Here is a 26,599-nt window from a genome sequence, read left to right as displayed (position 1 = left end):
TGATGGAATAGGGAGGTCAATGGAACAAATTATTAAACCCAGGAATAGGCATATTTAGAAATTTCGTGTATGATAAAGGCAACATCTCTGATTTCTGGGCATAGAGAGAAGGGAGGTCGGGGGGTGGTGTGCAGGGGGAAGAATGGATAATCCAGTAAGTAAAGTTGTGACAACAAGCTACTCATTGATTAAAAAAATAAAGTAGTCCTAGCTTCTCTGGAGGGTGAGGCAGGAATATTGCTTGAGCTCAGGAGAGCAAAAACTGCCTGGAGAGCACAGTGAGACCCCATCTCTGAAAAAAGAAAGTCAGATACATACACCATTCACTAAAAAACAAATTATGTACCTGTAATTCCAGCACCTTGGGAGGCCAAGCAGGGAGGATCACTTGACTCCAGGAGTTTGAGACCAGTCTCGGCAATATAGTGAAACCCAGTCTCTACAAAAAATACAAAAATTGGCTGGGTGCAGTCGCTCACACCAGTAATCTTAGCTCTTTGGGAGGCCGAGGCAGGAGGATCACCTGAGGTCAGGAGTTCAAGACCAGCCTTGCCAACATGGTGAAACCCCATCTCTACTAAAAATACAAAAATCAGCTGGGCGCAGTGGCAGGTGCCTATAATCCCAGCTATTCAAGAGGCTGAGGCAGTAGAATCACTTGAACCCGGGAGGCAGATGTTGCAGTGAGCTGAGATCGCACCACTGCACTCCAGCCTGGGCGACAGAGTGAGACTCCGTCTCAAAAAAAAAAAAACAAAAAACAAAAAACAAAAATTAGCAGGGCATGGTGACATGTATGTGTAGTCTCAGTTACTCAGGGGGCTGAGGTGGGAGGATCAATTGAACCTGGGAGGTCAAGGCTGCAGTGAGCCATGATAGCACCACTGCACTCCAGCCTGAGCACTAGAGGAAGACCCTGTCAAAAAATAAAAAATTACCCATGCATGGTGACACAGGCCTGTACTTCCAGCTACTCTGGAGGCTGAAGTGGGAGGATTGCTTGAGCCCAGGAGTTCGAGGCTGCAGTGAGCTATTATCACACCACTGCTCTTCAGCCAGATAGACAGAATAGGGCTCTGTCTCAAAAAAAAGAAAAATATCCCAGCACTCCGGGAGGCCGAGGCGGCGGATCACGAGGTCAGGAGATCAAGACCATCCTGGCTAACATGGTGAAACCCGTCTCTACTAAAAATACAAAAAAATTAGCCGGGCGTGGTGGCAGGCGCCTGTAGTCCCAGCTACTCAGGAGGCTGAGGCAGGAGAATGGCGTTAACCCGGGAGGCGGAGCTTGCAGTGAGCCGAGATCGTGCCACTGTGCTCCAGCCTGGGCAGCAGAGTGAGACTCCGTCTCAAAAGAGAAAAAAAGAAAAAAAATTATTTCTTTAGCAATTCTGCTAGGCAGGCATCACAATAGGACTGCTTCTGTGGTTCAAAAATTCTCTTATCCTTCTGATTTAGTAGGTTTGGATGAGGCCCTGAAATTTTAAGTTTACCAGGCAATTGCAAAGATGAACCAAGCTTTGTGAACTATTACCTTAGATATCAAAACTAATTTGCTGGGTCTTAGGAAAATAGCATTGGAGAATAATGGGAAAGCCATAGCCTTTGAACAGATTCCTTACTCTACAATATATTAGCCACATGTCCTTGGAACGATTTCTTATCTCTTGAGTCAAGGTTTCTCATTGGTAATACAGAAAAATCTGTGCTCCCAAGATTATGATGAGCAAAGCATATTATCTAGCTGTGCGTGAGCAGAGTATGAAATTGATAATCCACTTAGACAATATAAGAAATAACTTTTAGGCATAATTCCAGTATCGAAGTTTGACAAAAAGTAAGCTTTAGTATACCAAAGGCAGTAACACGTGCATAAACGTAAATATACATATAGTGGAAGTACCTACTACTTTACAGATGGGAAGATGATCAAAAGTTGAGATCATTATTCCATGCCATTTAAAACTTTAAATTTTAATTCCTCTCAAAATAAATACGGGACACAACCTTTAAAAGACATTATCAGACTAGTTTATGGATAATTAAACCTAGAAAGTAAGTTTGACTACTAAGACAGCTGGTAGCTGATAGTTGAGCTTAAGGGTTGGTAATCAATTCTAGCATAGGATTCTTTTTTTTTAAGACAGGATCTCATTCTGTCACCCAGATTGCAGTGTGGTGGCACAATCTCGGCTCACCAGAGCCTTAACCTCCCCACCTCAGCCCCTTGAGTAGCTTTTTGTATTTTTTGTAAAGACAGGGTTTCACCATATTGCCCAGGCTGTCTCGATCTCAAGAGATCTGCTCACCTCGGCCTCCCAAAGTGCTGGGATTACGAGCACAAGCCACCGCACCCAACCAAATTCTAGTGTAGCATTATTGGGTTTGAATCTTAAGTCTTCTCCCTAGCTGCTACAGCTATATCAAGCTATTTATCCTCTGCTTTGACTCAGTTTTGTTAAATTCAACATATGGTGTACTAGGAACTTAAGTGACATACATCATTTGGTACTACCCATTCCCCATACCACAGTGGGTATCACCAGGATTAATTGAAATAATGTGTATTAAGTGCTTAGAATTAACAAAGTAGCAAAGGCTATAAAGGATCAAGTTTTAAACAGTAACATCTGGAGATGGACTGTGTCTGAATCCTGGCTTTGCCACTTACCACTGAGCAACCTTGGTTATTACTTAACCCCTTCTATGCCTTAGCTTTCTCATCTGCAGGGTGAGAACAGTACCTATCTCATAGGGTTGTTGAAAGATTAAACCAATTAATACATGAAAAGCACCTTCAACAGTAACCAGCACCTAGAAAATGCTCCTGTTAGCTATCCTATCACACAGTGCTCACCTCAGAGAGAAGGCACTCAGCCAATGTTAGCTATCATATATATACACACACACACACACTGTATATACATATGTGTGTATATATCACATATATCATATATGTATATGTATCATATATGTACTTTTTTTTTTCAAAAGTCTATGTCACCCAGGTTGGAGTGCAGTGGTGCAATCTTAGCTCACTACAACCTCCGCCTCCCAGGTTCAAGCCATTCTCCTGCCTCAGCCTTCCAAGTAGCTGCAATTACTTGCCTTAGATTTTTTTTTTAACCAAATTATGTAGCAGTGTTAAGTTTTTAAAAATGAAATGAGCCGGGCGCGGTGGCTCACGCCTGTAATCCCAGCACTTTGGAAGGCCAAGGCGGGTGGATCATGAGGTCAGAAGATCGAGACCATCCTAACATGGCGAAACCCCATCTCTACTAAAAATACAAAAAATTAGCAGGGCATGGTAGCAGGCGCCTGTAGCCCAGCTACTTGGGAGGCTGAGGCACGAGAATTGCTTGAACCCGGGAAGCGGAGATTGCAGTGAGCCAAGATCATGCCACTGCACTCCAGCCTGGGCAACAGAGAAACTCCGTCTCAAAAAAAAAAAAATGTTCACTCCAGAATTAAATTTTCCTAAAATAAAACAAGACATAAAAAAACACTTGGAGGATACCAGAGCAACTCCAGTATTGCTAAGTGGCCTTAGATACTTGGTCACTGGATGCTGGGCAGCTTCAGGTGAAGATGGTGGTCACTGAGGCTCAGGTAATCATGGAGAGCTTCTCAGCACTGTTCTTTCCAATGCAATACAAAACAAAGCTTAAAAGACGCAATGTATCTGGGAAGTTAATTGGGGTGCAACTATGGATTACAGCTGAGCCAAGGGAAAAATGTACCACAGCTGAGCGGGCTGACCCTGGTGCGCTCACTGCTTTGTCATTGCTGCTGGCCGCCAAGGACAATCACCCCTCAAGGACTATGTGATGCCTTTTTCACGTTGTCTTTCAGAAACTTGATAGGACATCATATGCCTGATACTAGATGCCAGCATCAGGTTAGAAACTACACTGAAGTCTTCCTGTTTCCCATCTCAACTACATTGAGGTCACACTGACTAGGTGAGCATGTGGCTGTTTTCCAACCCTGACAAACTAGTGTCAAATAGAAAAGCATAAATATAACCCATCACCATTAAAAAGTAATAATAATAAGGCAATGTCCTAACTTTAATGTACAGAAGTTGATTTTCCAAAATATTGACCAACTCTTAAAGTTCTAAAAAAAAAAAAAAGCTGCCAGGTTTGATGGCTCACTCAGGCCTGTGATCCCAGCAGTCTGGGAGGCCAAGGCAGGCATATTGCTTGAGCCCAGAAGGTTCAAGACCAGCCTGGACAACATGGCAAAACCCCATCTCTACAAAAGATACAAAAATTAGCAGGGCATGGTGGTGCATGCCTGTAATCCCAGTCACTCAAGGAGGCGGACGTGGGAGGATCACCTGTGCCTGGGAAGAAGGTGGAGGCTACAGTGAGCCATGACAGTGCCAGTGCACTCCAACCTGGGTGACAAAGTGAGACTCTGTCTCCACAAAAAAAAAAAAAAGAAAAAAATGGAAAGTATAATTCTTCCCTCAATTTACATGGTACTTGTGTACCTGGGAATTCAGTATACATTAAACCATGCAAAAAATACTTTGTATTTATATAAATTGGAGTTAGGAATGAAGACCTGTATCCACAAAGTATTGAACACCTTAAGACCTGTAACTCGTTAGCTTGTTATATTTGAAATCTGAATGTTGCTGTGGTGGCTCACGCTTGTAATCCCAGCACTTTGGGAGTCTGAGACCAGCCTGGGCAACATGGCAAAACCTGTCTCTACTAAAAATACAAAAATTAGCTGGGCATGGTGGTGCACGCCTGTAATCCCAGGTACTCCGGAGGCTGAGGGAGGAGAATCACTTGAACCCAGAAGGCGGAGGTTGCAGTAAGCCAAGACTGAACCACTGCACTCCAGCCTGGGTGACAGAGTGAGAATCCGTCTCAGAAAAAAAAAAAAAAAAGTAAACCCATGGCTTGGTATCAGTATCAATCATGTATTAATAAAGCTAAATTCAGTGTGAAAATGCACCTACGTAGAAAATCCTGTTTCCCAAAATTCTCTGCAGGTTACTTGAAAAACAGAAAGCATAAACTAGAAAACCCTAAAATCATCTTAAAATAACTAAAGATTAACCACTCATTTACATATTTTTATTTGGAAATGTTTATATCAGTACAAGGAAACAATTTTGGAGACACTGGATGTCATTAGTTATCATTAGTTTATTATAAAAGAGAAATATGGAAATTATTTACATGATGAAAGATTTCAGAACTTCAGTGGAATGGGCAGCTTCATGTTGATGCCATTTCAATAGTGACTTATTTCAGTCTACGTACTTTCCAAGAATGTCACCATCTCTAAATAGGAAATAATCCTGCAAGTGAAAAAACCATTAGTTAAGACAACTAATTGCAAATATCTGACTTCTTTTTATAATTATTAAGTTTACACACCTTGTCATCTAGAACTACTTTGGTGCCTCCATATTCTGGGAGAAGAACTTTATCTCCAACTTTCACGCTAACTGGTTGAATCTCTCCACCCTTAAAAAAGGAAGGATGTTTATTAGCAAAGATATCTAGTTCACCCAACATAAACAGTTAACTTTTAAGTCACTACAACTAATGAAACATGGTCACTCAAATCCAATTATATTAAAAATATATTTCGTGGCTAAGTGATACGATTCATACTAGAATTGCAGATCTTCACTCAAAAATACCACTGTAGTTACACTTTGAAATAATACACAGTGGCTTAAACTAAAATCTGACTCCAACGTAAAAGTTCAAGAAAATATTCTGGAAAAGCTAACTTTAGTTAACTAAAGCTAACTTTATAACTGTTAAATATTAACATAACTTATCAACTATATGAAATAAACCTGCAACAGTAGCCAGCACCCAGAAAATGCCATATACAAATGGTCATATTTTCCTTCTTTCAACATACAAAAATTTAATATTTTTTTGGATTTAGAACATACTCTTGTGATTGTTTTGTTCCCTCCAAAGAACAGATTTGGGGAAAGGCACTGCAGCTAAGTGTCCACTCCCCAAAGTCTTCCTATTCCTAACTCCATGACAGCTCCTCAGAAGCAACTAGAACAATGCAGTTAACATTATTTGGCCCCAACGGCGTTTACTGTGTATTTTGGCTGAGATCTTTAGAAGCCCGAGGCCTAAACAATTAACTGAGGAACATCTAAAACAGAGGTGTGCAATCTTTTGGCTTCCCTGGGCCACGCTGGAAGAACTGTGTTGGGCCACACATAAAATACACTAACATTAGCAGTAGCTGGTAAGCTTAAAAAAAATTGCAAAAGAAATATCAGGTTTTAAGAAAGTTTAGGGATTTGCGTTAGGCGGCATTCAGAGCTGTCCTGGGCTGCAGATTGGACAAGACTGACCAACCTGTTCCTCTGATAGGTATACAACCAGGTATACCAACTGGTTAAGATTAGGGCAATTTCAATGTGTTAGGGGTTAAACGAACAGTCCAAGTTTCCTCTCAATTCTTAAATGCCCCCTTTTACCTTGAAGCACATCTTTTGTATTCATTTATTTTGTAGACAGGAGGTCTCATTATGTTGCCCAGACTGATTTTGAACTCCTGAGCTCAAACGATCCTCCTGCTTTGGCCTCCCAAAATGCAAGGATTACAGGTGTGAGCCACCACACACAGCCTCTTTTGTCTTATTAAAAATTTAGAATGTAAGGCAAACACTGATCACACTAGGCTACCAAATTGCTATTGAGGGGATTTTTTTTTTTTTTTGAGACAGAGTCTCGCCCTGTCCCCCACGCTGGAATGCAGGGGCGCCTTGCAACCTCGGCTCCTTGCAACCTCCGCCTCCAGGGTTCAAATGATTCTCCTGCCTCAGCCTCCCCAGTAGCTGGGATTACAGGCGCATGCCACCACACCCGGCTAATTTTTGTATCTTTAGTAGAGACGGGGTTTCACCATGTTGGTCAGGCTGGTCTTGAACTCCTGACCTTGTGATCCGCACACCTCGGCCTCCCAAAGTGCTGAGATTACAGGCGAGAGCCACCGCACCCGGCCTATTGAGGACAATTTTTAATACTCTGAAACTATCACATAAAATAAGCGTCATAGCATTGGTCATATAAAATAAGCAACTTTATATTAGTCATTTCCCTTTAAGAAACAGATTAGAACCAAAGCAGTTAATGATCTTGAAAACGACATAAACTCTACTTAATAAGCGACTTTTAATACTCCAGAATTACTTCTTTTCCCTCCACTGCACACTATAAAAAATAGTTCCACTGCAGCCCCCATTTACCTTTCCTTTAGAACCCGATCCAACAGCGACTACTGTTGCTTGCAATACTTTTCCTTGAGATTTTTCTGGAAGCATAATGCCTCCTTTGGTTACAGTTTCAGCAGCACTCCTTTCAACCAATACTCGGTCAAAGAGTGGAAGAAACTTTCTAAACGCTTGTCCTGCCTGTAGGAAGAGAAATGTTTTGAAACAAAAACTAAATGTAATCACATTATCAACAGGCAACGCCACCGTGCTATACATCTCAACACGTTTTGGCTTTGAAAGTTAACACCAAACCTCAGCTTATTCGTTAAGGAAGCGCATTTGAATGTACTAACCAATATTCCAAGTTTAATTCCCGATTCCTTACGTCTGTTAGGGGTCGTTGTCGCTCCTCCGGTGAGCAACCAGACCAGCTTTAAGGTCAACCTTAGTTTATTCCAAGGTCAAATGTTTTCCTTCTTCAGGTTTTTCCAGAAATTTTCAGGAAACGCTGGGTCAAGCTCCCTGCCTGGCACCATGATTTTTACCCAAGATATTACACATCCACAAAGGCCCTGCAGAAGCAGGTGGGACGCTGCGCGTGCGCCCGGGTTCCCGCCCCCCTGCCTTACACACCGGCAGCACACGCGCGTGCAAAGAGCCCTGGGGGAGAAAAGGGTCGGGCGGGCCTTGCCGCTCCAAGGTGCCATCGGGCGCTGGTCACTGAGTGGCCACCAATCCCTCCCGCCCAGCCCAACAAAAGAGGGGCGTCAGGGATCCCCGTACGCCTCAGACAGGCCCGGGCCTGCAGGCCTCGGGGCCACGCGGGACTCACCATTACTCCCTCCGCCTCAGACTCGTACTCTGCTCTAGTGTAGCGCCGCAAGGAGACTCGCAGTCCGGCCCTGGCGACACGTGAAAAAATCACCCAGCGCGCAGGCGCGCTCGCCCCAGCCGTCGCCGCTAGCCCCCTCGCCCCTCCCAGGGAGGGAGGGCGGTCGCCCCGACGCGCACCGCGATTCGCCCCAAGGGCCCTGCGTAGGACGCTGACGCGAAGACTCGGAGGCGGAAGAAAAGAGGAGCTGTTTCTAGGCTTTTCTAGGCGCCCAGCCGAGGTGAAAGAACTACCCCTTCGTCCCCTCCCGGAAATGACGCGATTTGACCCTTGAGCCGTAGGGAGAGCGGCATTTTCCGGAAAGTTCTGGAACCGAGCGAGGCCCGGGAACTAGACTAAGCCGGCCGGAGAGGGCTGAGCGCGCTAGCACACCCTGCGTGGGTAGGGAGGGGCGGGGCTCGCGCGCAGGGTGTGCAGATTGCAGGGCCCCGGCTGACGGGAAGTGGGTGGGAGCTGCCTGCACACGCGGTGCCGCGGGGCGGGGGTAGAGGCGGAGGGAGGGGACACGGGCTCATTGCGGTGTGCGCCCTGCACTCTGTCCCTCACTCGCCGCCGACGACCTGTCTCGCCGCGCGCACGCCTTGCCGCCGCCCCGCAGGTACGCGGCCTTCCTGCGCCACCTCCCCCCGGCTCCTGAGACCCCCGAGTGGGCCTTCCTCCTCTGCGGTCCAGCTGGAGGGTGCGGGCGGCGACAACCTGGAGTTCCGCACCGCGCCGCACCGCAGGCCCAGGCCTGCGGGTCCAGGCCTCGCGGGTCCATGCGGGTTCCATCACGTGCGACGCGGATCCTGGACCTCGGCCGGGCGCGGGAGGGACAACTCGTGGGGATTGAATTTGGGGGATTGTAACCACTTAGGCCCGCTGGTGCAACCTGCGCCTGGCCGACTTCAGGGAACCGGGGAGGGTGGTGTACGTGAGGGAACCGCTTTTTTCCCCCGCAGGCAGCTGGGATACCGCGCCTCCAGTCTTGACCTTGCTGGGGGCGTTCGGAAAGAAGGACACGTGGGCTCGCGCCGAGTGGGCCGGGCCGCCGCCCCCAGCATCGCGGCCTTGCTGGTTGCTCTGATACAGTAGCCTTGGGTGGATCCATGGAGACACTTTGCTGAGCGGCTTTTTGCACCGTCAGGAATACTTTTAACTTCCCTGGTCACTTGGATTTGTAACTTGCCTCTCTCCGGCTGACTTGGTTTCTCAGGGGCCACAGTTGGAGTGGGTCTGCCCACAAGGCCGTTTTCGCGGTGAAAGATTAACTCGTTTTTGGCGGCAGGGATAGGTGGCCGTGGGGAAGGAGCCGCATGTGCTTTGTGCTGGTGCTATAGGTCAGGCGCCGGCCGGGGCGGCCTCTTTAGCTTGCGCTAGTGGCTGATGTTCCGAAGCTGCGGCGCCTTCCGTCAATCAGGCGTAGTGGCTGGCGGAGGTCAGCCAGGCTCAGCATCTCACGTTGCTTGCTCTGTTGCACAGGTGGGCATGTTTGTTCTGCAGCGCACCACGGGTGGTAGTTCTGATGATCTTTTTGCTTCCATCCCCAGAAATGCTTCGGTTACCCACAGTCTTTCGCCAGATGAGACCGGTGTCCAGGGTACTGGCTCCTCATCTCACTCGGGCTTATGCCAAAGATGTAAAATTTGGTGCAGATGCCCGAGCCTTAATGCTTCAAGGTGTAGACCTTTTAGCCGATGCTGTGGCCGTTACAATGGGGCCAAAGGTACCAGTATTTTTATTTTATTGTAATTACGGTATTATTAATAGCATTTTACTCACAAATAGTCGCACTGAACTATTCAACAGTACTTTCATATCCATTTTTGAGAGAACTCAGTTTACATGTAAGAATTCTGAAGTATTGGTTAGCCTTTTTTTTCTTAGACATGATCTTAAAGCTTAAACTGCTTCAGCCAGATTTTCGAAACTATTTTGTTCAATGTGTGATGTAATCGGGTAGTAACTTACAGCTCAAGGTGGATTCTTAAACTCTAGGTAGAATTTCGCTGGCTTAAGTTAAAATTTGGATCCTTTCCCAGTAGTTCATGCCAAGTGTAGAGAGAAGAGTTTAACTTATCTTCCATAATTCCTTAGGTATGTGCTTGTAGATGCTAAATTTTTTTTTTTGGTTTATTGTAGTAAAATGTACACAACATAAAATTACCATTAAGTGTGCACTTTGGGGACATCAATTACATTTATGTTGTGCAGTCATCACCACCATCCATCTCCAAAACTTTTTATATGGAAAAATTGTAACTTTGTACTCATTATACAGTAGCTTCCCATTCTCTCCTCCACCCCAAGATGCTAGTTTTACCCATCGGTTTTCTGCTGTTCTCTTGTTCCAAAGCATATTTAAAATAAGTCTCATTTAATAGGGGTAATGTTTTGAGGAGGCCTTTGAAGGTGGTGTGCAGTCAAGTGGTGCTTCATTTCAGTTTGAAGACAGTTCAGATATCAAGTGATCCAACAACTGCCTAAAATACAACATTTGCACACCTCACAAATAGAAAGTAGCAGCTTTAGTTCAAATCCAAAGGATGGCCAATAATTGTGCCATGGTTGAAGTTTTATGTTGAGTGAACCTGGAAGAGCACACTACTTGCCTTGATGGTTAATATTTTAGTTAAACGGATTTTAAAACAAGTCACATTACTTTAAAAGATAACAGGCACTAACTAAAGTATAAGTGATAGGAAGATTGTTTTATTCTTTGTCTTGTGTTCTTGTTCATTTTATAAGATGACAAGTTTTAGTCCCTAGGATTTTAATCTCTTAAATTACCTAGTTCAAAATTATGCTCTTGGCAGAGAATCAGGTCATTTTGTCTGTAGACAAAGAATGTCGATAAACTTGCCCTTGAGGTTCATGCTGCAAGACTGATAAAAATGACACAACTTATGTTGAGACTTTGAAGTAGTTGCTTTATTATGAAGACTGCTCATTTTTTAAAATGTAAATCATCCTTAGGGTATGTCTAATCCTGTTACATTTTTTTCTTCTAGGGAAGAACAGTGATTATTGAGCAGAGTTGGGGAAGTCCCAAAGTAACAAAAGATGGTGTGACTGTTGCAAAGTCAATTGACTTAAAAGATAAATACAAAAACATTGGAGCTAAACTTGTTCAAGATGTTGCCAATAACACAAATGAAGAAGCTGGGGATGGCACTACCACTGCTACTGTACTGGCACGCTCTATAGCCAAGGAAGGCTTCGAGAAGATTAGCAAAGGTGCTAATCCAGTGGAAATCAGGAGAGGTAGGAATGTCTGTTGTCACCACAGTGTTCTAAACTTCAGTGTGCTTTAAGGCATTGATTCCTTGGACCTAAGGAAAGTGTTAACTTGAGGAAATTAATCCTTCTCTCATTCCTCCTCTTGGCCTGGAGAAATCTTAAACTGGGTTTTCCTTTAGCAAGCTTGGCTGTATGGTAGGTACTGTTAGGTAATTTTGATATTTTACTTAGTTGGTTTCTTTTGTTTTTAGAGACAGGGTCTTGCTCTGTAGCTCAGGCTGGACTGCACTGGAACTCCTGGGCTCAAGCAATCCTCCTGCCTCAGCCTCCAAGTAGCTGGGACTACTACAAGCACTCACCACCATTCCTGGCTAATTTTTAGTTTAGTTTTGTAGAAAGTAAGACTAAATACACTGGATCATTCAGAATGTCAGAAAGTAATGTTTTCCTCAGTTTATTTTTTCTTAATAGCACACACCATGTTATTGGTTTGTGTTTTGTTAGTGCTTGTAACTAGAGTGCAACTTAATTAACAATTTGCTCCTCCTCATGAGGTTCATGGCAGTATAGACTTAAATTCTAGTCCCATGTTTGTCATTTATTAGCTGTGTGCTAAGACTTGGTTTTCCTATCAGCAGAATTGCTATGTATATCTAGGGTATGTTAGGGTTCAAACCAGGAACCCTCTTGTAAGTAAAGGTGGGGGGAGCTATTGGTAATTTTTTGTCAGAATTGGCATACTAATTTATTACTACATTACTAATGTATCATTACCTCATCTATTTCAGTGTTTATGGGCCAAGTGAATATACTTCACTAAAAGCAGTTTTACTGTAAATCACTAACAAGTATTAATTAAGGTTATGAAGAGGACTTACCAACACCTTGCATTGGATTTTTTTTGAAGTAACAGTTCTCAAACAAGAGAGCTAGCACTATTCCCAATTGAGCAAAATGGGACTATTAAGACTGATGTAAAACAAAAATATTTTGTTAGTTCATAATACGTACTAAATTGAGGGGATTTCAGATAATTGACACCTGCAGAGGCATAGTCACAACAGATTCCTGTCATTTAAGAACTGTACTTCTTGTTGAAAATAAGGGAGTGTTAGCCATTTTGGTCCTTTTTTGCATCATCTAATGGACATGAGAAGTGTCGCGGACCCTATTGGAAACAGCATGATTGGGTTAGGAATTTGCATAGGATGAGTTCAGTGGTGAGACTTTTGAAACTATACACATCTACCTTGTTTTAGTCCTATTTTCAAAATTTTGGCATCGTGAGATTTTATTTACTGTGTGAACCTAAAGTTACTGTTTAAGTACATGCCATGCAACTCTGTGTTATTAAGAAGCACTGTCTCAGAAGCTGTGTGTAAATTTAATATTGAGGCACTAAAGACCAAGCATAGGTACATGCCTGTAGTCCCAGCTACATGGGAAGCTGAGGTGGGAGGATTGCTTGAGCCCAGGAGTTCAAGACCACCTTGGGCAACATAGTGAGACCTTGTCTACAAAAATAAAAGAAGCTGAGCATGGTGGCTTGAGCCTGTGGTCTCAGCTACTCCCTTGAGCCCAGGATGTCAGGGCTGCAGTGAGCCATGATCTGTGCTACTGCACTCTAGCCCGGGCGACACAACAAGACCCTGTCTCAAAAAAAAAAAAAATTTTTTTTTTTTTAAGTTAAGGCATTAAAATATTTGTCACAAATCTCAAGATTTCTACTTGACATAGAAGCCATGAGAGAAATAAACATTGTAATGACATATATCGTTGAACTAGGTGTGATGTTAGCTGTTGATGCTGTAATTGCTGAACTTAAAAAGCAGTCTAAACCTGTGACCACCCCTGAAGAAATTGCACAGGTAAGGACTTAACATGTTACACGTTTTTTAAAAAAAATTTAATGGCATGTGTGATTTTTTTTTTTCCTTGATCACACCAATGTCAGAATAACAATACTACCCAATCATCAATATTAGAATCATTGTTTCTTACTGCTAAAACCTTTGAAAAGAATTATGACCATAATGGTTGTCATTTAGTTCTACATGTGGTTGTCATTTTAGTTCTACATGGCTGTAAAATGGATTCGTATGATTGTGAAAATGTTCTTAGCCATTGTCAAAGGTGCATAAGTTTTGTCAGTTTGTAATGAAGTCAGCATTTTTAAACTTTTTTTACAAGAATAGTTTTATGTATCATATTCTTCAAAACAATGTAGTCAAATAATGAATCGGAAAAGAGCAAAGAACCAGTACTTCATGAAAACTACCATAACGTAAATTCCCCTTCTCTCCCCTGGATGGAAGTATCAATTTGGAAGTTACTAGGAAAAGGTAAGGGAACTGACTGAGGACACTAGCCTTACCTTTTAATTTCGAAGAGTAACTGGATTATTTCAGGTTGCTACGATTTCTGCAAACGGAGACAAAGAAATTGGCAATATCATCTCTGATGCAATGAAAAAAGTTGGAAGAAAGGGTGTCATCACAGTAAAGGCAAGTGTGTTTGTATTTTTAAAGATAATTTTGAGTTATCTCATGATCAAAAGTTTGAGTTATCTGATGATCAAAACTGAATTTTTCAAACAGAAAAATTCTGTTTTAAAAACAGTGCTTTTTTTATTCCTTCATATGTAGTCTCAGCACATGTATAGAATAAAGTACTTACTGTGTTTTATGTGAATTAGCCTTTGCTGCATGAAATGAATCCATCCTAACTTAAATGATTATTCAAATAAGCACTTTTGGGATTTTTTTGCAGAAGTGTAATTGGATGTCCTGGGCTGTTTCATACTCTACCCTGCATCTCTTATGGCCAGAGGGGTCTGTTTTTATTAATCTGGCCTGTAATTCCATGTTTTGTGTTCAATGAAATCCATATACCTAATTCTTTGACTTTTCATAGGATGGAAAAACACTGAATGATGAATTAGAAATTATTGAAGGCATGAAGTTTGATCGAGGCTATATTTCTCCATACTTTATTAATACATCAAAAGGTAAGAACAAATCAATAACTGAATTATTATTATTTTTATTATTTTAGACAGAGTCTCATTCTCTGTTGCCCCGGCTCCAGTGCAGTGGCATGATGTGGTGGCGCGTTGCTCACTGCAACCTCCGCCTTCCGGGTTCAAGTGATTCTCTTGCCTCAGTCTCCCAAGTAGCTGGGATTACAGTCACACGCCACCATGCCAGGCTGATTTTTGTATTTTTAGTAGAGATGGGGTTTCACCATGTTGGCCAGGCTGGTCTCTTAACTCCTGACCTCAGGTGATCCACCCACCTTGGCCTCCCAAAGTGCTGGGATTATAGGTATGAGGCACTGTGCCTGGCCAATTTTTGAATTTTTTAATAGAGACAAAGTTTAGCCATGTTGGCCAGGCTGGTTTTGAATTCCTGGCCTCAAGTCATCTGCCTGCTTTGGCCTCCTGAAATTTTTAAAATATACTTTCTAATATGTGTCAAACTATAGGTATTAGTTGGTGTCATCCTCTAAAAAATAAATGTATATATTCCAAAAGTTAATGCATATGAGAAATGAAGGAGGAAAACCAACTCACTGGTGAATTTTAAAGTGTATTGGAACCTTGGTTTCGCTTTTCATTTAAATGTATTGCAGTCATTTTTTGTATATTTTTGAAATCTTCATTATTTTTACAGGTCAGAAATGTGAATTCCAGGATGCCTATGTTCTGTTGAGTGAAAAGAAAATTTCTAGTGTCCAGTCCATTGTACCTGCTCTTGAAATTGCCAATGCTCACCGTAAGCCTTTGGTCATAATCGCTGAAGATGTTGATGGAGAAGCTCTAAGTACACTCGTCTTGAATAGGTAATAAGCAGTGGTATTTGTTGATTTATATTTCTCGGTGAAAGACAGAATTATTTGTATTGCTGTTTGCAGTTTCCATCATGTGTACCTCCACATTTGATCCAGTTGGGTTTGTATCTAGAATTGTAATTGTGTAAATCAGGTGTGCTCTAATGTATCCTTATGGTTGTGTTTTTGAAAGGAACCCCAAAGTCTTTACTATTTTGATCAGCTTTCTCATAGAATAGACTAATTTAGCACATGGGTACCTTTCTGTATTTTGCAAGTGTTTACAGTTGTTTTGAAGGCACATGACTGAATCTTGTTTTTTTTTTTTTTTTTTTTTTGAGACAGAGTCTCACTCCCTGGCCCAGGCTGGAGTGCAGTGGCATAATCTTGGCTCACTGCAATCTCCATCTCCTAGGTTCAAACAGTTCTGCCTCAGCCTCCCAAGCAGCTGGGACTACAGGTGCGTGCCACCACACCTGACTAATTTTTGTATTTTTAGTAGAGACAGGGTTTCACCATATTGGCCAGGCTGGTCTCAAACTCCTGACCTCATGATCCACCCGCCTCAACCTCCCAAAGTGCTGGGATTACAGGTGTGAGCCACTGCGCCCGGCCTTGTAATTTTTTTATTTTTTTAATTTTTTTTTGGAGACAGAGTCTCTGTCACCCAGGCCGGAGTGCAGTAGTGCAGTGGCTCAATCTCGGCTCAAGCCTCCTGGGTTCAAGTGTCAATCTTGTTTTTTGTTTTGTTTTGTTTTGTTTTTTTAAGGTTTTTCTGGTTAAAAATATGTAGATTTTCAGAATATTATTTTGCATAGAACAGGGAAGTAAACAACTAACTTCCAAATAACTCAGAGCCAGGCATGGTGGCTCACAGCTATAATCCCAGCACTTGGGGAGGCACAGGCGGGTGGATCACCTGAGATCAGGAGTTCCAGACCAGCCTGGCCAACATAGTGAAACCCCGTCTCTACTAAAAATATAAAAATTAGCAGAGCATGTGGCGTGCGCCTGTAATCCCAGCTACTCAGAGGCTGAGGCAGGAGAATCACTTGAATCTGGGAGGCGGAAGTTGCAGTGATCCGAGATTGTGCTGCTGCACCCCAGCCTGGGCAACAAAGCGAGACTCTGTCTCTAAATAAATAACTCAGATGTAAGTGTATTTCACCATCGAATATTTTTATTTATTTTGAGAGACAGACTGTGTCACCCAGGCTGGGCTGCGGCGGCACGATCATAGCTCACTGCAGCCTTGAACTCTTGGGGTCAAGCAATCCTCCTGCCTCAGCCTCCCAAGTAGCTGGGACTACACACTTGCACAAGCACACTTGGCTGATCTTTTAATTTTTTTGTAGAGACGAGGTCTCAATATGTTGCCTAGGCTAGTCTTAAACTGTTGGTGAATCTTAAGTGATTCTCCCACCTCACCCTCCCAAAGTGCTGGGATTACAGGCATGAGCCACTACCCTTGGCTGTGATCAAGTATTTAGTCTGTTGTTAAATGTTTGCTAAATAGTCTGAAGTAGAGAAAATAGCACCCAATCTAAAATAAGGTGAGGTCTAGTCACTTATTTAAATCTACATTTTAAGCTATAGTTTACTATTAGTTTAAACTTTAAGACAGGTAATGTTCATGCTGCAGACAATCTAAGGGCATTATTAAAATGTTTGTTCTTCCTTATCTCAGAATTGAAGTATGTCAGAAGCAAGACTTTTCTTTCCATTTTGTTATAGTAGAAATGCATACATTAACAGGTAGGTTTTAGACATTACACGTGCTCATCTGACCCAAAAGCTCTAATGAGCTGCCTTACCCTGGAATGTTTTTCTTAGCTTGGATTTGCTTTATTGGAGGGATTAAGAAAAGACTTGGCTGGCCAGAAAAGACTTGGCTGGGCGTGGTGACTCATGCCTGTAATCCCAGCACTTTGGGAAGCCGAGGCGGGGGTGGATCATGAGGTCAGGAGATCGAGATCATCCTGGCTAATACGGTGAAACCCCGTCTCTACTAAAAATACAAAAAATTAGCTGGGCGTGGTGGTGGGCTGAGGCAGGAGAATGGCTTAAATCCAGGAGGCGGAGGTTGCAGTGAGCCGAGATCTCACCACTGCACTCCAGCCTGGGCGACAGAGCAAGACTCTGTCTCAAAAAAAAAAAAAAAAAAAAAAAGACTTGAGGCCAGAAAAAAACAAGCCTACAGAGTTTTCATTAAGCCATTTTACTGCTAGTTGAAAAGTGGGATATCCAGTTTACATAGCATATAGCTTATTCCTCTGATTTTTATTTGGGTCCTTAATAAAATAGACCAGCTGTCTTGAAGTTTGAACATTGCTTCTGTTTCACAATCTGCTCTCAAATGGACATTTGATTACACATTCCAAGTATTCATTTACCTGGTAAAAATTTCAGGTGAGCTTAACAATACTGTCAGCTTTTTGTATAACATTTATAAAAGAAGTGAATTCAGAACATTGCTCATTCAAAACTCAGCATTAATATATGGAGATGTTTATTAAATGACCCTCAAATGTAATATTTAGTAATTATTGTTTTTCTACCATTCATAATAGTTATCACTGTATCCTATAACTTACTGTGATGTGATTTTTGCTGCTCGGCCTCCTGAGTAGTGGGGATTACAGGTGCCTGCTACCACATTTGGCTGATTTTTGTTATTTTCAGTAGAGACAGGGTTTCACCATCTTGGCCAGGCTGGTCTCGAACTCCTGACCTCGTGATCCACCTGCCTGGGCCTTGCAAAGTGCTGGGATTACAGGCCTGAGTCACCACGCCCGGCCAGGCCAACAGTTTATTAAGAAGGTAAACTGATATGGACAAGTATAATTAATAGAAAATAGCCTAAACTGTCTCAGATACTTCCTGTCTTAATTTGATCAAAAATTGCTAGGAAGCAAAAAAAAAAAAAAAAAAAAAAAAAAACCAAAAAAACACACAAAAACCAAACCAGATTACTTAGGGAATCCTAAGTAATCTAGTAACAGCTTGAGGGGAATTAAACAGGCATTTTTATTTCATTTAAATCTTACTATCAACTATTCTTAACAGGCTAAAGGTTGGTCTTCAGGTTGTGGCAGTCAAGGCTCCAGGGTTTGGTGACAATAGAAAGAACCAGCTTAAAGATATGGCTATTGCTACTGGTGGTGCAGTAAGTAAAATAAATGTGATAATGGTTTGCTGAATGTTTATACTTGTCTGGAATTTATAGATAGTTTAACATTTCACAATTAGATACTACAACTATCTGTTTCTTTTGGCTCTTTGGAAGGTAGGGGTTGGATTAAATTCCCGTTAATTTGCCACAAGTCTGGCCTAAGAATGAGCTTATTGACTATTCTATATTGACTAAATCTTATTGACTGAATAAGGGGGTTTCCTTTTTTTTGTTTTTTTTGGAGACGGTGTCTTGATCTGTCTTGACTATTCTTGACTTGATCTATATTGACTATTCTTATTGACTTAAATCTGTGGGGTTTCTTTTTTTTTGAGACAGGGTGTCTTGATCTGTCACCCAGGCTGGAATGCAGTGGCACGATCTTGGCTTACTGCAACCTCCACCTTCTGGGTTCAAGCAATCCTCCCGTCTCAGCCTCCCAAGTAGCTGGGACTACAGGTGCAGTACCATGCCCAGCTAATTTTTTTACTTTTAGTAGTGATGGGTCTCACTGTATTGCCTAGGCTTCTCAAACTTCTGGACTCAAGCAATATGCCTGCCTCCGCCTCCCAAAGTCCTGGGATTACAGGCATGAGCTACCGAGCTCAGTTTTGAAAGGTAGAAGTGTATGCTACAAGGGATGTAGGACTTGAGAGTCAAGGCCTATGGTCTTGTCCTGGCTCTACCAGTAAGTGTGACCTTCGATGTTTTTTTCTCAAGTAAGGCTGGTAATAATTACCAGAGTTGTGAGAATTGAGAATTTGGAAATGCAGTGAAAGACTATACTCAAGTCTTGTTCTGGACTAACAGTGATCTTAAAATCTCTCATTTCAAAGAAATAAAGTATTTCGATGATTCTCTTGCATGGTGTATTAATAAACTTGGTATAATGGCAGAAACTGTAACCTACAACAGGTTTACGTTTAACTCTTTTTGTAGGTGTTTGGAGAAGAGGGATTGACCCTGAATCTTGAAGACGTTCAGCCTCATGACTTAGGAAAAGTTGGAGAGGTCATTGTGACCAAAGACGATGCCATGCTCTTAAAAGGAAAAGGTGACAAGGCTCAAATTGAAAAACGTATTCAAGAAATCATTGAGCAGTTAGATGTCACAACTAGTGAATATGAAAAGGAAAAACTGAATGAACGGCTTGCAAAACTTTCAGATGGAGTGGCTGTGCTGAAGGTAACATTCATTATTATGAATAAGTTTCTTGGGTTCTGAGTCCAAGAATGATTTTGCTTCTGTAGTATTCCCCAGTAGTACCATGGAACTAAACGAATACTTGAGGAATTAACTTCATAGTGGAATTTTGTTTGTTTTGTTTTGAGCTCTTCGTCACCCAGGCTGGGATGCAGTGGTGCGATCTCGGCGCACTGCAACCTCCGCCTCCTGGGTTCTCAAGCGAATCTCCTGCCTTGGCCTCCCGAGTAGCTGGGATTACAGGCACTTGCCACCATGCCTGGCTAATTTTGTATTTTTAGTGGAGACAGGGCTTCACCATGTTGGCCAGGCTGGTCTCAAACTCCTGACCTCAAGTGATCCACTCACCTCAGCCTCCCAAAGTGCTAGGATTACAGGTGTGAGCCACCACGCCCACCCCAGGATTGCTTTTTAAGTAAACTGCTTTTAAATGACTTGGCAATTAGCATCTTGAATGAACAGGCCATACTAACTGGAATTCTTTTCGTCTTTAGGTTGGTGGGACAAGTGATGTTGAAGTGAATGAAAAGAAAGACAGAGTTACAGATGCCCTTAATGCTACAAGAGCTGCTGTTGAAGAAGGCATTGTTTTGGGAGGGGGTTGTGCCCTCCTTCGATGCATTCCAGCCTTGGACTCATTGACTCCAGCTAATGAAGATCAAAAAATTGGTAAAAAGTTACCTTTTAAATGAGTTTGTGGCCTGATTTTAGTTTTTCTTAGAATAATAATGTTGCAGTCCCCTAAATGGAATAGCACATTCATTTCCTGAATAACAGAAGTAGAATAGTGCTAATGTCAGAGCTAAACATGCATCACATCTTTTTCAGAGGAAATGATTTGATCTGTAGTAGGATTGGGATTTCCCTACATCAATATCCTCACAACTTATAAATGTGTTACAATATTTACAAATGAAAGTATTAAAATTTTGCTGAAATTTCTCTGTAGGTATAGAAATTATTAAAAGAACACTCAAAATTCCAGCAATGACCATTGCTAAGAATGCAGGTGTTGAAGGATCTTTGATAGTTGAGAAAATTATGCAAAGTTCCTCAGAAGTTGGTTATGATGCTATGGCTGGAGATTTTGTGAATATGGTGGAAAAAGGAATCATTGACCCAACAAAGGTAAATGGTTGAACACTTATTACTAAAAATTCTTTTGTTGTTCATTTTGTTAATGTATCCCCACATCCCAAATCTTTGATTTTGTCACCAGAAAAATAGTCTAATAGCAGTAGCAACAGCAATAGCTCTTGTGCCCATCAACAATTCTCATGTACATTTCCAGCACCTAGATATTTAATACTCCACTAAAAGGAAGCAGGATCCCTTGAGTAGCAGTTGAGTCCATGCCTGGAGGCAGGAAAAAATCAGGATGGATCTGGAACACCCTGTTCCTGCCTGGCAGTAAGAATACTTTCCAAGATACCCAGAACAGGGTTTTGTTTTGTTTTGAAGACAGAGTCGCTGTGTCGCCCAGGCTGGAGTGCAGGCAGTGACAACCTCCACCTCCTGGGTTCAAGCGATTCTCCTGCCTCAGGCTCCTAAGTAGCTGGGATTACAGGCATGCACCACCATGCCTGGCTAATTTTTGTATTTTTAGTAGAGACGGGGTCTCATCATGTTGGCCAGGCTGGTCTTGAACTCCTAACCTCAAGTCATCTACCTGCCTCAGCCTCCCAACGTGCTGGGATTACAGGTGTGAGCCACCACGCCCAGACAGAAATTTTCAATAAGTCTTGCTCATATTCTACTAAGGGAAAACTAATTAATTAAATTTTTTTCTAGGTTGTGAGAACTGCTTTATTGGATGCTGCTGGTGTGGCCTCTCTGTTAACTACAGCAGAAGTTGTAGTCACAGAAATTCCTAAAGAAGAGAAGGACCCTGGAATGGGTGCAATGGGTGGAATGGGAGGTGGTATGGGAGGTGGCATGTTCTAACTCCTAGACTAGTGCTTTACCTTTATTAATGAACTGTGACAGGAAGCCCAAGGCAGTGTTCCTCACCAATAACTTCAGAGAAGTCAGTTGGAGAAAATGAAGAAAAAGGCTGGCTGAAAATCACTATAACCATCAGTTACTGGTTTCAGTTGACAAAATATATAATGGTTTACTGCTGTCATTGTCCATGCCTACAGATAATTTATTTTGTATTTTTGAATAAAAAACATTTGTACATTCCTGATACTGGGTACAAGAGCCATGTACCAGTGTACTGCTTTCAACTTAAATCACTGAGGCATTTTTACTACTATTCTGTTAAAATCAGGATTTTAGTGCTTGCCACCACCAGATGAGAAGTTAAGCAGCCTTTCTGTGGAGAGTGAGAATAATTGTGTACAAAGTAGAGAAGTATCCAATTATGTGACAACCTTTGTGTAATAAAAATTTGTTTAAAGTTAATAATTGTGTTAGCATTTCCATGATTAGAAGATACTGAAAATTGAAAGCCAGTTGAAGGGCAGGCTGGCATGTGTGTAAAACATTATCCTATCTATGATATTTTCATGTTTCTCTTTGTTGCAGACTGAACTACATTATTCCATTGATAATGGGGAAAGACAGTTTCTATTTTCCCCGGTGCAAGGATGTAATCTCTCTTGGAGCTGTAAAATCTGGGAGGTTGGAGGGAACTCCAGCTCCTCAGCATGGCCTTTGGGCTGCTGCTGCAAGCAAGGCATTGAGGCAAATATTTCTGCTGTCCTTACCTTGGACAGAAGTAGAGGGGAGAAATAAAGTCCATCATCACATGAAAAGTCAGTCACTTGAAATCCTGTACCTAGAATACCTTTGGCTTTGGTAATTTGGTTGTGTTTGGGGTACAAAAAAAAAGGATCTATTTGATAGCACAACAGGGTGACTATAGTCAATAATAATTGTACATTTAAAAATAAAAGAATGTAATTGGATTGTAACAAAGGATACATGGTTATGGGGTGATGGTGATCACCCCTCCATTTCCATGATATGATTCTCCATGATATGATTATTTCACATTGCATGCCTACATCAAAACATCTCTTGTACCCCAGAAATAAATACACCTGCTAGGTACCCAGAGAAATTTTAAAAAGGAGGATTGGTCAGCAAATGAGAGGGGATTGAATAAAAGGCATGTTAACTGAAGAAATCTTGTCTAGAATGTAGTTTGGGCTGTAAAAGTGGCAAGCAAGCAAACTCAAGTAAAAGAAATCTAGGGAGATAATTTACATCTTAAGAGGCCAACTAGTTTATTAGAAGAACAAGGAATAAGAAACACCTGGACTTAGTTCGTATTAGAGCAGGGAGAGTGACAGAAGACTAGAGATTAATAGGAGAGGAAAAATTAACCAAGTGTTTGCTATGCATTAGACATCAGGATAGGTAATTTTAACCCTCAATCTTAGGTTTGGGACTATTAAGCCTATGCTACATTTATATAAACTGAGACTCTGAAGGTCTAACTGCCAGCCGGGCCCAGTGGCTCATGCTTGTAATCCCAGCACTTTGAGAAGCTGAGGCGGGCAGATCACCTGAGGTCAGAAGTTCAAGACCAGCCTGACCCAACATGGTGAAACCCCGACTCTACTAAAAATACAAAAAATTAGCTGGGCATGGGCATGGTGGCAGGCACCTGTAATCCCAGCTACTTGGGAGGCTGAGGCAGGAGAAGCGCTTGAACCCGGGAGGCAGAGGTTGCAGTGAGAAAAGAAAAAAACGGTGATAGGACATAGGACTTAGGAATTCAGGTTTGTGGTCTAGTTCTGGTTTCACCAATAAGTGTAACCTTGGGTGCTTTCCTTCTCAAGCTAAGAAAGGAAAACGGAATTTCCCAATTCCTCTGGCTGCAGCTTTCAGGTTTCTTGCAACAATTGCCTAGACCCTGCTTAGCTTGTTCTTAGGTTGAGATCTTAAGTGTTTAAATAAAACACTGGTTCAAATTTGGGTCTACCACTTAACAGCTCTGAGACTGTGGAAGTTACTTAGACTTTTTGAGATGGAGTCTCACCATCACCCGCTGGAGCGCAGTGGTGCAATCTCGTGATCCTCAGCCACCCAAAGTGCTGGGATTACAGGTGTGAGCCACCACCCCTGGCCCAGTCTGATTTTCAGACAGTTAAATGTGGACCATCAATGTTGGAGTAAGAAAAGTACAGTGTAGTTTGTCATACTGAAAATACTCAGTCTGAATAGTTTGAATTTAGTAACCTTAAATGAAATCTTTGACTTTGTCACTAAAAAAAAAGGTCTAATAGTAGTAGCAGCAACAGTAGCACTTGTGCCCATCAATAATTCTTTTTTTTTTTTTTTTTTTGGAGATGGAGTTTCACCCTATCACCAGGCTGGAGTGCAGTGGTGCAATCTCAGCTCACTGTAACCTCCACCTGGGTTCAAGCAGTTTTTCTGCCTCACCCTCCTAAGTAGCTGGGATTACAGGTGTGCACCACCATGCCTGGCTAATTTTCATATTTTTAGTAGAGATGGGGTTTTACCATGTTGGTCAGGCTGGTCTCAAACTCCTGACCTCATGATCCACCCACCTCGGCTTCTGAAAGTGCTGGAATTACAGGTGTGAACCACCGCCACCAGCCGCCCATCAACAATTCTTATGTACATCTCCAGCACCTAGATATTTAATACTCCACTAAAAGGAAACAGGATTCCTTGAGTAGCAGTTGAGTCCATGTCTTGAGGCAGGAAAAATGTCAGGATGGATCTGCAACACCCTGTTCCTGCCTGGCAATGAGAATACTTTCAAAAACACCCAGAGCTTTTTTTTTTTTTTTTTTTTTTTTTTGAGACAGAGTCTCACTCTGTCATCCAGGCTGGAGTGCAGACAGTGGGGAGATCTTGGCTCATTGCAATCTCCACCTCCTGGGTTCAAGTGATTCTCCTGCCTTAGGCTCCTAAGTAGCTGGGACTGCCGGTGCACGCCACCATGCCTGGCTAATTTTTGTATTTTTAGTAGAGATGGTTTTGCCATACTGGTCAGGCTGGTTTCAAATTCCTGACCTCAAGTGATCTGCTGGCCTTGGCCTCCCAAAGTGCTGGGATTACAGGCGTGAACCACCTTGCCCAGCCACAGAGAAGTTTTAAAGACAGCCAGCATGGCTGGGTGTCGTGGCTCACACCTGTAATCCCAGCACTTTGGGAGGCTGAGGTGGGTGGATGTTAGAAATGCTTGTTCCCCGGTGCTATAAAGAAATAGCACTTGAACATATATTTAATTTTCTCAGCAAGGCCATTTTTACTTTCTGCAGAAAGGGTACACTCACCAGCAGTTTTGCCACGAGAGTACACCGAACAAAAGAGACAGGGTCATTTATAACCTGGTGCATCCACCCTACTGCTGTGCCTGGTTTCCATTCACTGGAATGGGACCTCACATTCTCTATTTGTCCCCATTGGCTAGCAACTTAGAACTTTTCAAAAGAGGCAAAGGCAAGGAGAATACAGGCAGGAGGAAGTAACTTGCAGGATGCTGAGAAAGGTAAAAAAAACACCTCCAAATAAGGAAGAGGAACAGGCTATGACCTAATGTTTGCTTGGACCAGTATAAGCATGCCAGGGCAAATATTTAGGCTAAATTGTGGGAGCTAAGAACACAAAGTATATTGATTTATTATGGCTAGCAGATATTTAAGAATGTTAGCAAAGGTCTTTGAATAAATTTTGCTCCTAGGAGAAGTTGGTATTTCTTCTTAATTAGACAGGGAGGAAAGTCTCTTTGAAGAGGAACCTCTACTTCACTTTTGGTTTTGTTTTGTTTCGAGACGGAGTCTCTGTTGCCCAGGCTGGAGTGCAGTGGCTTGATCTCGGCTCACTGCAACCTCTGCCTCCCCAGAGTTCAAGCGATTCTCCTGCCTCAGCCTCCAGAATAGCTGGGACTACAGGCGCCCGCCACCATGCCCAGCTAATTTTTGTATTTTTAGTAGAGACGAGGTTTCACCATGTTGGCCAGGCTGGTCTTGAACTCCTGACCTCAAGTGATCCACCCACCTGGGCCTCCCAAAGTGCTGGGATTACAGATGTGAGCCACCACGCCCAGCTTTTTGCAATTACCTGAGGTCAAGAGTTCAAGACCAGCCTGACCAATATGGCGAAACCCCGTCTCTACTAAAAATACAAAAATTAGCAGGGCATGGTGGCTCGTGCCTGTAGTCCCAGCTACTCAGGAGGCTGAGGCAGGAGAATTTCTTGAACCTGTGGGGGTGGAGGTTGCAGTCAGCCGAGATAGCACCACTGCACTCCAGCCTGGGCGACAGAGTGAGATTCTGGCCTCCCCACCCCCAAAAAAGAAGAGCCTGCCCAAGGGGTTTACTGGGCAAAGTTAGTACGTTTTGAGTATCAATAACAAATCATGGTTACTTAGAACAAAGCAAAGTGTTCATAATGATACTTAAAAGAGGAAAGTGAATATAAAGAACAGAAAAAGTTCTAATATAAACTGGTGAATATTATGTTTCTAATAAGCAGGAGTGTTGCTAGGCGTGGTGGCTCACACCTGTAATCCCAGCACTTTGGGAGGCCAAGGCAGGCAGATCACCTGAGGTCGGGAGTGGAGACCAGCCTGACCAACATGGAGAAACCCCCATCTCTACTAAAAATACAAAATTAGCAGGGAATGGTGGTGCATGCCTGTAATCCCAGCTACTTGGGAGGCCGAGGCAGGAGAATCACTTGAACCTGGGAAGCAGACGTTGCGGTGAGCCGAGATCATGCCTTTGCACTCCAGCCTGGGCAACAAGAGCAAAACTCTGTCTAAAAATAAATAAATAAAATAAGCAGGAGTGCTGACATACATGTCTGCTGATAAAGCATAGATTATATTCTTGTTTCTATATGTGTAAACAGGAAGGAGTGAAATAAAACCGGTAAGAGTCATGGCCAGGTGCAGTGGCTCACACCTGTAATCCCAGCACTTTGGGAGGCTGAGGCGGGCAGATCACCTGAGGTCAGGAGTTCAGGACCAGCCTGGCCAACATGGTGAAACCCCATCTCTACTAAAAATACAAAAATTAGTGGGGCATGGTGGTGCGTGCTTGTAGTCCCAGCTACTCAGGAGGCTGAGGCAGGAGAA

General features: G+C 42.7%; 2 protein-coding genes across 5 annotated transcripts; one reads left to right on the top strand and one right to left on the bottom strand.

Annotated features, from left to right (window-relative positions):
• Positions 1-5,081: 5,081 nt before the first annotated feature.
• On the bottom strand, positions 5,082-8,115 carry HSPE1 (heat shock protein family E (Hsp10) member 1). Its single transcript, NM_001382477.1, has 4 exons — positions 8,055-8,115; positions 7,256-7,420; positions 5,403-5,492; positions 5,082-5,323 (listed from the first exon to the last, which is right to left on the bottom strand). Exons 1-4 carry the CDS (start codon positions 8,055-8,057, stop codon positions 5,273-5,275), a joined length of 309 nt encoding a protein of 102 aa, NP_001369406.1. The 5' UTR covers positions 8,058-8,115; the 3' UTR covers positions 5,082-5,272.
• A 250-nt stretch (positions 8,116-8,365) lies between these two features.
• Positions 8,366-21,942, top strand: HSPD1 (heat shock protein family D (Hsp60) member 1). 4 transcript variants are annotated; one of them, XM_009443691.4, is made up of 12 exons: positions 8,366-8,495; positions 9,644-9,819; positions 11,105-11,357; positions 13,119-13,201; positions 13,742-13,837; positions 14,247-14,340; positions 15,005-15,173; positions 18,228-18,327; positions 19,273-19,518; positions 20,031-20,205; positions 20,486-20,664; positions 21,328-21,942. In XM_009443691.4, exons 2-12 carry the CDS (start codon positions 9,646-9,648, stop codon positions 21,478-21,480), a joined length of 1,722 nt encoding a protein of 573 aa, XP_009441966.1. In that variant the 5' UTR covers positions 8,366-8,495; positions 9,644-9,645; the 3' UTR covers positions 21,481-21,942.
• Positions 21,943-26,599: the final 4,657 nt, after the last annotated feature.

Source organism: Pan troglodytes, chromosome 13, assembly GCF_028858775.2.
Source record: "Pan troglodytes isolate AG18354 chromosome 13, NHGRI_mPanTro3-v2.0_pri, whole genome shotgun sequence".
NCBI lineage: Eukaryota > Metazoa > Chordata > Mammalia > Primates > Hominidae > Pan > Pan troglodytes.
The sequence above is the reverse complement of the archived record's forward strand: the minus strand, read 5'-3'. Positions and strand labels throughout refer to the sequence as shown.